Genomic DNA, 13752 nt, shown 5'->3' on the forward strand with positions numbered 1-13752 from the left:
TCCAACTGTCTCATCTGAAAGCATCATAAGATGACATATAAATTTTGATACCCTGAAATGGGCTAAAGTGCACTTACAGCCTCAGCAGCGCTTGTATTGTGTGCTGATGTTGACAGTTTGTGATGGTAGTGATGATACAGAGTAGCCAGCGAGGTTCACTGAATCTAATGATTCCTTTCAATATAAGATATGAACTGATTACATTTGTTTCTGGTGTTGAGAGTGCCAGAACAAATGGTTATTATGAATTTTAAGATTGCCTGCCAATTTTTGTATTCCTTTGGTGACTAGAAGGGATCAAATGTGCTGACATGATGACCTGTTGTGAAGCCTGAGGCCTATGGTATGATGGAATGTGGTAATTTGCTTGTGAGTTGGCAAAGCCAACAAATTGCAATGCGAAAATACAATTACTGTAATTGGTAGACTGATGTGTAGCTTACCCCTAGATATACATTAACCACTGCAATAACTTACTTGTATGTCTTATTTTTGATTTTTGCTGAAAATTTTAAAATGTGATTAAATTCTAACTTAATAGAATAAAATATCAGCTAACCTTATTTATGAATCATTGGAAATTATGAATGAGAATCTCATTTGGCTCCTTTATGTGACTCATGATTCACTATGGTGACTTTCCATGTCTCGTCACAGAAACTATTTCCAGCAGTAGCATGCAACGGAAAATCTGCCAATGCGCTAAGTGCACTTACATCTTCTATATGTAACTTTCTTTAAGGAGTATCTTAAAAGATATGAAAGGCAAGATTATAGTGGCACTATTGAAATGTTTATTCCAGAAACTGATTGTTATAACTACTGACAAGATAATGTTTGGTGTTATTTAAGTTACATTTTCTTCTTCTTCTTCTTCTTCTTCTTCTTCTTCTTCTTGTTATTCTTCCTCTTCTGCCTGTGCTGCAAAGTTTTGGTACATCGATGCTACTATATAGAAATGATAATGACAATGTTGGTAACAAACAAATAAGGCAGACAAATAAGGCCTTAGCACAGTTTCAGTGTCAGTGACCAAATGCCATGGGAGTGAAAAAAGTGTGTGCCTGAAGCTGTCAATATTTGTCACAGTGCATCACTGTACACATAATGATTCTGTGAGTATAGAGAATAACAAACATTTGTGCATGCAAACACGCACGTGTGCGCGCACACACACACCAAATGAGAGAAATCTTAAAAATTATGATAGCAAGAGCCTTTGGTATAATTTCTAAAAACTTGTTAAAAAAATCTGCTGAGAAAGATATAGGAATCTACATTCATGACATCAATTGGTGAAAGTGCCTCAAACATGGATATTTCTTCTTTCCTTCATTGAAAGTAAAGAATACAATGAGGTCTTGGTGACTTTCGTAATCAATTCTTACTTCTTGTCATTTGGGGCACACAGAAATACAATAATGCTAGTTTCTATGACTGTTTACTCCTACCTCTCTTGTGCCATTTGATACATATAAAATTTTATAGACAAACATTTTGCCATGTCCAGTATTTCTCAATATTGATAGTGAATTTCAAATTCCCAATATGATGTGCCTGATTGTTCTTTACAGGTATTCTTCCAGTATTTTACAAAAGAAAAAGAAGCAGTGAGTACACTACAATATGAACCTGCTACAATTGAAGCAATTGACAGGCAGCCTGTAAGAGAAATTTCTTATAAAACAATTCTCAGTAAGGTATGTACATAGTAGTTACACAAATGTCATTCTCAAACGTAGTTTGTTTAGCCTCCTAATATAGTGTAGCAAAATGAATGGTCCCTTTAAAAGGATAAAATACCTCACACAAACAACTGAGTCTGTATCATGTCTGTCAGAAGTGTCTGTCCTAATTATCTCATGTTGTCTCACGTTGCTCTTATAAACTGGAAAAAAGATTTTCCCCCCAATAGTTCATGATTCATTCATCATAATCCATAAGTCCCGTCAAAGAGTAGAAACTACATACACTCCTGGAAATTGAAATAAGAACACCGTGAATTCATTGTCCCAGGAAGGGGAAACTTTATTGACACATTCCTGGGGTCAGATACATCACATGATCACACTGACAGAACCACAGGCACATAGACACAGGCAACAGAGCATGCACAATGTCGGCACTAGTACAGTGTATATCCACCTTTCGCAGCAATGCAGGCTGCTATTCTCCCATGGAGACGATCGTAGAGATGCTGGATGTAGTCCTGTGGAATGGCTTGCCATGCCATTTCCACCTGGTGCCTCAGTTGGACCAGCGTTCGTGCTGGACGTGCAGACCGCGTGAGACGACGCTTCATCCAGTCCCAAACATGCTCAATGGGGACAGATCCGGAGATCTTGCTGGCCAGGGTAGTTGACTTACACCTTCTAGAGCATGTTGGGTGGCACGGGATACATGCGGACGTGCATTGTCCTGTTGGAACAGCAAGTTCCCTTGCCGGTCTAGGAATGGTAGAACGATGGGTTCGATGACGGTTTGGATGTACCGTGCACTATTCAGTGTCCCCTCGACGATCACCAGTGGTGTACGGCCAGTGTAGGAGATCGCTCCCCACACCATGATGCCGGGTGTTGGCCCTGTGTGCCTCGGTCGTATGCAGTCCTGATTGTGGCGCTCACCTGCACGGCGCCAAACACGCATACGACCATCATTGGCACCAAGGCAGAAGCGACTCTCATCGCTGAAGACGACACGTCTCCATTCGTCCCTCCATTCACGCCTGTCGCGACACCACTGGAGGCGGGCTGCACGATGTTGGGGCGTGAGCGGAAGACGGCCTAACGGTGTGCGGGACCGTAGCCCAGCTTCATGGAGACGGTTGCGAATGGTCCTCGCCGATACCCCAGGAGCAACAGCGTCCCTAATTTGCTGGGAAGTGGCGGTGCGGTCCCCTACGGCACTGCGTAGGATCCTACGGTCTTGGCGTGCATCCGTGCGTCGCTGCGGTCCGGTCCCAGGTCGACGGGCACGTGCACCTTCCGCCGACCACTGGCGACAACATCGATGTACTGTGGAGACCTCACGCCCCACGTGTTGAGCAATTCGGCGGTACGTCCACTCGGCCTCCCGCATGCCCACTATACGCCCTCGCTCAAAGTCCGTCAACTGCACATACAGTTCACGTCCACGCTGTCGCGGCATGCTACCAGTGTTAAAGACTGTGATGGAGCTCCGTATGCCACGGCAAACTGGCTGACACTGGCGGCGGCGGTGCACAAATGCTGCGCAGCTAGCGCCATTAGACGGCCAACACCGCGGTTCCTGGTGTGTCCGCTGTGCCGTGCGTGTGATCATTGCTTGTACAGCCCTCTCGCAGTGTCCGGAGCAAGTATGGTGGGTCTGACACACCGGTGTCAGTGTGTTCTTTTTTCCATTTCCAGGAGTGTATATGTTAAACAAGTCAATGTATAAATTAACAGATGAGAAAGGAACCATTTAAAAAAAATTGTAAATACATATGAATTGATTGGAGCTGAAAGGCATTTGTCAATTTGCACAAACTTTCCGGAGAAGGATAAAACTGTAGAGATGCAACAAAACCATAATGTTCTCATAAAATTCCTTAGCATCATGAGGAACATACTTTACTATCTTTTCAATGTCCTGTCACTTTTCAAAGTTTATGGGAACTTTGTTCTTTTATATGTTTTTGGGTGGCATGGTAAGATTTTGCAGTGACCTTGGCCTTCCAAGAAAAAATATGCAATACACAGGCGAGTTGATGTAATTAGACACTTCAACCTCTCCAATCTTGTTCTTGCAGTACTTAAAGTTTAAGGGGGAAAATATATATTTCTTATCTTTTTGGAGTCCTTAACAATCCCTGGGCTATAAACTGTCAACATTTTTATTATCTTTTTGAATACCCCAAAACTTTTATCACATGGTAGGAATGAATGACCACTTTCAAGAAACATTTGGGTAATTGACTCAAATTAAAAAGCTACAGTCAGTCCCAGACCATTCTCACCAGTGTGATTTTGGTTTCATCCAGTACATTCATGTGGAACAAGCTGATGGTATCTGGAATGTAGCTTTTAATATAGTGGTATAGAAAAGTGCACACCTCACTCGAACATTTTCTTTCATCACCCTCATTGTAAGCATATATCATGATGCTATCATCTTTTAAATTACGAATATTGAACACATTAATCATAGTTGCCACATATAAAATACTTTTTGCACAGGTATTTCTGGTAAGAGCAAATTCTGCATATAGTCAAAGGCAACAGCATCCATTTCTTCATTTTGAAGACAGTGAACTCGACTTCCTTCAGGGACTCACAAAACTTTAGACTCACTCGAAGATGAAACTCCAAATCTGTCTTGGCTGCAAGTTTGGAGCTTCACAGAGATGACAACTTTTTAATTTCATTTTAAGCTCCTCATAAAGAGAACAAACAACCGTTTGTGGTCTGTTGAATGTATAACCATATTTTTTCCCACAATACTGCCTTTAGAAATCGTGTTTTCCCAGAATACTGCCTGTAGAAATTGTATTTCACAGCAGCATATGGATAAGCATTACAGTGTGTTTTATACATAGTTTTCACACACAGCTGAGAATCAAAGTACTTAATTTCCTTTCCAGGATACCATGGACTTCAGAAGAAAAGATTGTACATGTTCATGTATTGTTTTCAGGACGAGATCAGCAATTTTATTTCTTTTTATATTCTTCTTGCATTTATCTTGGAATAGTTCCCATTTATTAACATATGCAGTATAGTAAACACCCACTTCATTCCAGTGGAGTGGAAACTGCAATATTATTTTTGACAAACCTGCCCTCTATGGATCCACACGTTACAAAATAACAAAAAGTGGAACAATGCGTATTTAGTTGTCACCATCTAATTTGCAAGGTCTGTGTCTCTTGACATCACGCACTTGAATAAGGCCCATTAGGTACAGTTCTTGAGCATGTTTGTTTGGAAGGCACTGAAATTTTGCGAGGACATAAATGTTGACCATGTCATTGATTCTCTAAAAACAGCCTTTCCGGCATTGGCAATCAAAATGATTGTTTAAAACTTGGGCATATTTAATCATGTGATCTGTTATAGACATTGGAAAAGAATACAGGACTCATTAGCATATATAACCCGGCATCAGAAAATGATATAGTGAAAATAAAGCTTATTATTGTCAGTATTGTCATAGTAAAAGTTTGTACTGACCTATTTTTGTTATTGTGGATGTGTTTTGCACTTTAGATAATGTATTGTACTCCATTAGTAATGGTTTGCTTTATTAAATTTTTCATATGAGCAGAATTATTTCTGTTTCTTTTGAATGAAATAGTGAAATACTGACTTCCGCACAACTAACAAGCAACAACTGAATGAATATGAAACCACACGGAAAGAATTGTGCGGGAATCAACACCTACCAGTGTTGGCAGTATACACAATGACACAAAGCTGAAAGATAAAAAGTCCATAGTTTAATGCTTTTCTGATTCGCACACATTAGGTGCAACATCAGTTCAACATACAAGTGGAAGGGTGACTTAATGATTTTCAGTGCCATTTGATGCGGGTTGTCTAAATAGTTCATGATCTTGAAGAAGAAGGAAAAAAAAAAGAGAAATGTTGCACATTTGAACTTAATGCCTCTCAGCTCTGATTAATTCATATACACAGTTTCTAACTGTAATTACTTGACTAATTCCGTTAAACCTTTAATGTTATACCTCGTAACAAGTAGATTATGACAACATTTTAAATTTTGAAATTTAGTCCATAATAAACGAAGTACTGAAAATCAAATCCCCCCCTCCCAGAAGCCATTATATAGGAGATCTGCAACTGGTACTAGATGACCATTTAGTCATTTAGTAATGTATGTGGTTGCTGTAGATCTTCTTTTGGTAATTTAATATGTACTTCATTAAATTAAATAGTTACCTACATCTGTAACAATGCCAGCTGAGTTGAAAGAAGCTAGTGTAAGTGATGGATTATCTATGAGATGGCAGCAGCAGTTGACAACTTTCTGAAAACCATGATCTCTGGTATTGAAGTTTCTATAATCCCCCCCCCCCCCAAAAAAAAAAAAAAAAACATAATATCTCCGAAGGAAATAAATTAAACACAAAATACCTGGAGATTTGGCATAATTAAGTTTATGTGGATATCCTCCTCCACATTTTTTATCAGAAAGAAACCTCCAGAAATGTTAGAAGTATATGCCGCTATTAGTTTGGGTCATTATTGTTTGATTTTAGGTACTACACTGGTACTTGAAAGTCTGTCCCACTCATTCAACTGTCCATCTGCCAAATTCTGCTTGTTACCCTGAATTAAATTAAAAAAAAAGAAAAAACCAGTTCATATAAAAGGATATGATGTAATACATAATTCAACAGTTCATTCATAACTTTATGATGTTAGTACTAGTATGTGCATAATGATGCATCTTTTTCATTAATTTTAGCAGTTGGTTAGTAGATATAAACTAATTTTTTTTACATTGTGAACTGTGTGTGTGTGTGTGTGTGTGTGTGTGTGTGTGTGTGTGTGTGTGTGTGTGTGTGTGTGTGCATTTAACAGGATAATGTTTCATATGTAATCTTTCCTAACAGCATTAATAGCTGTGTGCTGTGAGTATGACACAAGGTTGATTGGTAAGTACCACCAGCATTTCAGGAGACCACAGCATGAAAACTGTAAAACATACAAAAAAACTTGACACACATTAGTAGGTAGAGCATCTATTCATGTTTTTAACTCGTATTACCAATATGGGCGCCGTTTGTGACATGCTAAATGCCAGTACATGTGTGCAGTTCATTGAAGCTGGTGACAGAAATTGCCTCGGAAGGTGCGACAACAGTCGACTTTGGAAATCTGTTCTTTGTGTTTCTGTCTGCAGACACAAGCTAGTTAGATACAACAATACAGAGTGCATGATTTACCTAAAAATTATCATACAACTGCTGTGTAGTGCAAAATACTCCACTGCACACTGCATTCATCATGATTGAAACTTAGAGAGATGCTCTAGCTACTGATGTGTGTCATTTTTTTGTATGTCTTGTGGTTTCCATACAGTATACCTTGGAGGTATTCATGAATATCTGTGTCTTGTATTAACTGAGATTTCTAAAAAACGAGGGACATGAGTACCTTATCTTTGTCAGACAATAGTTTACTGTATTAATGTGCATGTCATTGTAGCTCAGTTATATGTGCTGTAATAACCAAATGCTAACTTTTGTGTACCCTTTCTGTAGATGTGGGTGTACGGATTCTCAGTGTGGATGACTTTTTTCGTGACCCTTTCTTTATACCCTTCTGTGACTGTCCTTATAAATTCAACAAAGAAAGGGAATGGTTCTGCTTGGAATGGTAAGTGCTGCAAATTTGCTTTTGCTGCATACTTGATTAACAGGAAAAACGTCTTTTGGTCTGAAAAACACTAAACAAATTCTTTATTTAATTGTATATCTAAACACAAAGACGATGTGACTTACCAAACGAAAGCGCTGGCACGTCAATAGACACACAAACATACACACATATTTTGTGTGTATGTTTGTGTTTGTTTGTGTGTCTATTGATGTGCCAGCGCTTTCGTTTGGTAAGTCACATCATCTTTGTTTTTAGATATATTTTTCCCATGTGGAATGTTTCCCTCTATTAATTCTTTATTTAATTGGATAGATAAAAAATCTACTCACCATTGGCGGCAAACACACACATAAAAGATTGTTGTAATTGGCAAGCTTTCGGAGCCAGTGGCTCCTCCTTCAGGCAGAAGGGATGGCAAAAGGTCTGGTGAGGTCTAGGAAAACAGGTAGATTTGGGGTGTCGGGGGAGACCTACTATACAGAATGAGAAGGAAAAACCTGTGAGCTTAAAGGTGGAAGACAGGGTAATATGCAGACAGAGATTACTGCTTAGACATCATGCATGAATTAAACAGAGTGAAAAGCTAAGTGCATTGTACATAACAGAGGTGGGAAGGTGGTGGTGAAAAATAGATGGGAAAGACAATGAAAGATGTAGAAAACTAAAATGGAGTGAAGCAAAGAGTAGTTACAGAGAAGAAAAGCTGAGACAGAAGAAATTAATGCAAATTAAGGCCAGGTGGGTGGTGAGAACCAAGGACATGTTGTAGGGCTAGTTCCCGCCTGTGGAGTTCTAAGACACTGGAGTCTGGAGGTAGAACCTAGATGGCGTGTGTGGTGAAACAGGTGCCAAGGTCATGTATGTCATGTTGTGGAGCGTGCTGTACAACAAGATATTGTGAGTTGCCAGTATACAACCTCTGCCTATGCCCATTCACCCAAATTAATAATTTGGTGGTAGTCATGCCCATATAGAAGGCCGAACAGTGTTTACACAAGCGCTGGTGTATGACGTGCTGTTTCTTAGGTGGCTCTCTCTTTGATAATATATGTTTTGCCAGTTACAAGGCTTTTACATGTGTTGGTAGGAGTGTGCATAGGGCAAGTCTTGCAGCGGGGACAGTCACGCCCAATGATAAATCTTTCCTTCTCATCCCATACGGTAAGTCTCGCCTGATCCGTGGTTCTGGGTGACTTTCCTGAAATCTACCCCGTATCTAGACGTCTCCAGTCCTTTTTCCTTCACCCTTCTTTCTTCCCCATCAACCCTTGTGCTTGAAGGAGGAGTCACTGGCTCCAAAAGCTTGCCAATTACAACCGTCCTTTATGTGTGTGTTCTTCCACCGCTTGGTGAGTATATATTTTTATCTATCCAATTAAATAATTTTGTCAATAATAAATTGTTTTTGTTGTTAAAAAGAAATTCTTTGTACCTCATAAAGTTGGAACTAACTTTGTGTTCCCATGTTTGTATGTAAAAATGTACAATCTGGTAATCATGTTGTATGTGTTGGGTAACAGTGAAAAGTTTTCCATAGAAGCATATTGAGTTAATATTTAGAATTTTTTTAACTGGTGCTGGTATATTAAGTATTGTAACTGCCAGTCATAAAAAAATTTTTATTTAGATACCTCAGTTAGCTCTAGTACTTCACATATCAGCACAGATAACAAATGTCCTTTCAACAATCACCATTTTTAATTATTGTGTATACAAATTTTGGCAACTTTGCCTATCACCTAATGACTACCATTCTTATTTTTCCTATTAATAGATTGTCTCTGAGGTCAGGGATTGGTCTTCTGTCTGAAGACTGACTTAATGCAGATAATAAAAAACTACTATTTCCCCACCCGATCTACCCACCAAATCTCCAGCATTCTTCTGTAGCACCACATTTCAAAAGTTTCTATTCTGTTCATGTCTGAACTTTATTGTACACATTTCAGTTTCATGCAAAGTAGGCAAACACCTTCAGAAAAGACTTCATAACATACACACTGTCAGTCACATTGTGACCACATGTCAAAAGGCTGAAAGTGGACCACTAAAAGACTTGCAGCAAGTGTGTCCGTGAGGTTCCAATAGATACCAGCAGGGGTGTGGAACGATGCCCACTCTAGTGTCATCATAAACTGTGCTAGGTTTCTCTGTTGAGGATTGGTGCTAACAGCCCGATTGACGAGGTCCCATAGATTCTCGATTGGGTATAAGTCCAGGGAGTTTGGAGGTCAGGAAGCACGTTAAATTCATCCTGATGCTCTTCGAACCATGCACATACGCTGCAAGCTGTGTGGCAAATTGTGTTGTGCTGCTGGTAGATGCCATCATGCTGAGGTACAGTCATGTACATGGACCCCAAGGATAGCTGTATACTTCAATTGATCCATTGTGCCTTTTAGAATGATGAGATAACGGAAAGAATGCCAAGAAAACAATCCTCCTTCCTGTACCCTTCCAACAATTCTTGCAGGGTGTGTGCTTTGGTATTTCACATCAATGTATATAACATGATTCGTCTGAAAAGGCCACCTGTTGCCACTCAGTGAACAGCAAGTTGCTGTGTTGGTATGCAAATTCCAATCTTCGTCACCGATGAACAGCAGTCAGCTTGGATGCAGGAGCCAGATGCCTGCTGCGGAGGCACTTATGCTGCAACATTTGCTGAACAGTCACTGAGGAGACACTGTTGTTAGCCCCTTGATTCATCTGGGTGGTCAGTTGCTCAACAGGCGCACGTCTATTAGCCCATATGCACCTCCACATCCATCATTCACCCTAGTCATCTATGGCATATGGTGGATCACAGTTGCCTCAATGCTGGTTTTTGATAGCACCATTTTGCCATGCCATGTATACTTTAACCATGGTGGGATGCAAACAGTTTACAAACTTAGACATTCTGGAAACACTCCCTCTCTTGACCAGAAAGCCAGTGATCATGCCCATTTGGATATCAGATAGAGCTCTCCATTTCCATATTAAGATGACGACTGCACTGTTTTCCACATCCCCTGACATGCTTTATATACCATCCAGTGCTAGTGCTGCCACATGCTATCTGAGTGGTTACTGCATGATGAAGTCGAACTTAGGTGGTGATCACATTAATGTGACTTGAACATGTGTATTTGCATTAAATGTAAGAGGTTTTTCTTTTCCAGAAGCACTGCTAGACTCTATTTTATATTGGCTATCATCAGTTATTTTGCACTCAAACAACAAAACTCCTCTACTACTTTTAGTGCCTCATTTCCTAATTTAATTTCCTCAGCATTGCCCAATTTATTTCGATCAACATTCTGTCACCATTGTTTCCATCTTATATATATTTCAGTAAATTCTAATAGTTTACTGGATGGAACAAAATTACTAAAATTTAATTTGCTTTTTTGCAGATATCTACTTTGTTCCTGTGGTTGCTTACTTGATCTTCAGTTTGTGTGATTACATTGGTCGAATCACTGCTGGAATTTTGAAATGGGTGTGTGAAATTACTGTTAATGTTTGGTTGCATGTATATTATTAATGCTAAGGAAAGTTAGTTACTTTTCGTAGTATTTTCTGCATAAAAACCATAATTTTTATTGCAAATGTAGTGAAAAGAATTTAGTAATTTGGTTTTGTCAAGACACTTCCATTTCTTGTTAAGTTAAATGTATTATTATACTACTATCCACTTAAACATGTCTTTGTAGGAGCTAGTGTCCAAACTGATGACATACCGTCAGTAGTTGTAAAGTAGTTCAGTGTTTATAACTGAAGACATGGATTTCATGATAGAACACCTCTCAGATATAAAAAAAAAAGTTCAAATTATATCGCCACTACAGTAAGTAGTTCATCATGTTTTTGAAAATGTGTATTTTGTTGCAGCCCCGTGGCAGTGCGTGGCTGATAGGGCTTATCAGCATCTTAAGAGTTGTATTCATTCCACTATTTCTGATGTGCAATGCCCATCCGAGACACCATGGCATGCCTTTGCTTATAAATTCAGATGTGTATTACATCATACTCATGGTGATTTTTGGCCTTTCAAATGGATATTTGGCAAATATCACCTTGATATGTGTTCCAAGGTACAGTATGTATTGATTTCCTTTTCTCTGTTCACCCTGTACAAATAGAAAAAGTCCTTTATAATAGTAAGTACATACAGAGCATCTTCAGTAAACTTTAACTTCTTCATTAAAAATCTGGAAGCTCTGTTGTCCCATCTCACAGCAAAAAAAAAAAAAAAAAAAAAAAAAGAGTGGTGGTTGGTGATTTTTAATTTGGATTTACTGAAAAGCTCTGTCAGTGAACAATTGTTGCCATCAGTAACACTGTCATTAAATTTAATTCCTACTATGAACTTTGCAACTAGGGTATGTAAATGTTCTGATACTGCTGTTGATCATATCTTTGTAGACAAATCTAGAGGAAAGAAGTCATATCACAAAACCAATAGTAAATGGGCTCTCTGATCATGACTTGCAGCATCTTATGTTAGATGTTAAAACTTGTCAAGATATAAACTCTATTATACCTGAGTACAAGAGGTTAAAAAATCAGTCAAAAATTGGGAATTTTAGGAGATTGCTCAAAGACATGAACTGGACAAATGTTTACAGTACTTCTTACTCAAATGGAAAATACAAATTATTCATTAATAAAGTTACTTCCTCATTTGAAAATTGTTTTCCTCTCAAGGTAACTCAGTTCAAACAGAGGTCACCGTCGATTACACAAGGAATAAAGGTATAATGTGGAACAAAAAGGAAACTCTATCTACTATGTAGGAACAGCTCTTATATTAGCATTGTAATGCATTACAAAGAATACTGCAAAATACTGAAGTAGTAATCCAGAAATCTAAGTAGCTTTATCAAGAGAAAAAAATAATTACATCAGGCAACAAATTAAAAACTATATGGGGGTATAGTGAAGACAGAGAAACGTGAGGCCAGAAAGGAAGACTAAAAGATAGCTGTAAAAATAAATGGAGATATCGGTAACTAGTGCATGTTGTGTTGCAAACTCTTCAACAAGTATTTTGTTTCTCTTACTGACAGCTTGAGGATGTCAAGTTCAGTAAATCATACAATGGAGTATCTGAGACCAGTCTCTACAAATAACTTCAGTAAAGTGGATGTGACACTCACTTCTCCCAAAGAAGTAGCATCAATCATAAAATCCTTAAAATCAAAGTACTTTAGTGGTTATGGTAACATATCAGTGAAGTTAATCGAAGAGAGTTCATGTGAGTTGGGTTCTGTCTTGGAAGTTATTTGTGTAATCAATATCTTATCAGCACAACATTTCCAGACTGTCTAAAATATGTTGAAGTTACATCTCTTTACAAGAAGGGGGATAATGAGATACTGTCAAACTATCTACCAATTTCACTTTTTCTGACTTCTTCAAAAGTATTTGAAAAGGTTGTGTTCAAGCATCTTCTTAAGCATCCGACTGCAAATAATATATTGTCACAGTCACATTTGGGTTCCAGAAGGCTTCAAGTATAGAGAGGGCTATTTACACGCACAGTGAGAATGTACTTAGTTCATTAGATAACAAATTAAAGGCTACTGGCATTTTCTGTGACCTGTCAAAAGCCTTTGTTTGTGTGAGTCATAGCATTCTACTAAGTAAGCTAGAATATTATGGTGTCATTGGCAGTGCTGTAAAATCATTGGACTCTTGCCTAACTAACAGGAAAAGAAAAGGTGTCATTGGGAAATACGTGTGGCGTAAGCAGTCGTCTTCATCTGATGGCAAATTAATTACCTTTGCTGTTCCACAAGGTTCTGTCTTGGGTCCACAGATTTTTCTGGTATAGATTAATGACACCTCGTCTGTTACATTGCCAGATGCTGAGTGTGTTTTGTTTGCAGATGACACAAACATTGAAATAAATAGCAAGTCAAGTACAGATTTTGAAATGGCTACTAATCAGATTTACACTGGCACTACTAACTGGTTTAAAGCTAATTCACTATGATCAAACTTTGAAAAGACCCACTATATGAAGTTCAGAACCTGTAAGAGACTGCCTTCCAGCATGTGTATAATATATGAAGACATGAGGATAAAAGAGGTCGACAGTGTTAAATTTCAGGGATTACGACTCGATAATAAATTCAGTTGGGAAGGGCATACCACAGAATTGCTGAAGCATCTAAACAAGTCTGTGTTCACAATGCGAATGGTGTCAGATGTAGGAGCTAGAAGCTCAATGTTTAAACAGTCTTTTTGTTATGCCTATCTGCCTCAACAAGTCATCTTTACGAAGAGTAGCAATCTGTGTTTTATAACTGTGTAAGTTTTCACCTGTGGATTATTTACAATTCTGTGCAGGGTGCCCCAAATATTTCAAGTAAAAATTATGCATATAGCAGAGAAGGCT

At 38.6% G+C, this 13752-nt stretch overlaps 1 protein-coding gene across 1 annotated transcript in view; it reads left to right on the forward strand.

Moving 5' to 3' along the window:
* The window catches only part of LOC124802546 (equilibrative nucleoside transporter 3), a 65055-nt gene that overhangs the window by 35028 nt on the left and 16275 nt on the right, over positions 1-13752 (forward strand). Inside the window, exons 8-11 of the mRNA XM_047263409.1 lie at positions 1575-1700; positions 7247-7361; positions 10763-10848; positions 11241-11443. Of these exons, the coding sequence (XP_047119365.1) occupies positions 1575-1700; positions 7247-7361; positions 10763-10848; positions 11241-11443 (530 nt within the window). The remainder of the gene's footprint in view (positions 1-1574; positions 1701-7246; positions 7362-10762; positions 10849-11240; positions 11444-13752) is intronic.

The sequence above is a fragment of the Schistocerca piceifrons genome, chromosome 6 (assembly GCF_021461385.2).
Source record: "Schistocerca piceifrons isolate TAMUIC-IGC-003096 chromosome 6, iqSchPice1.1, whole genome shotgun sequence".
Lineage (NCBI taxonomy): Eukaryota > Metazoa > Arthropoda > Insecta > Orthoptera > Acrididae > Schistocerca > Schistocerca piceifrons.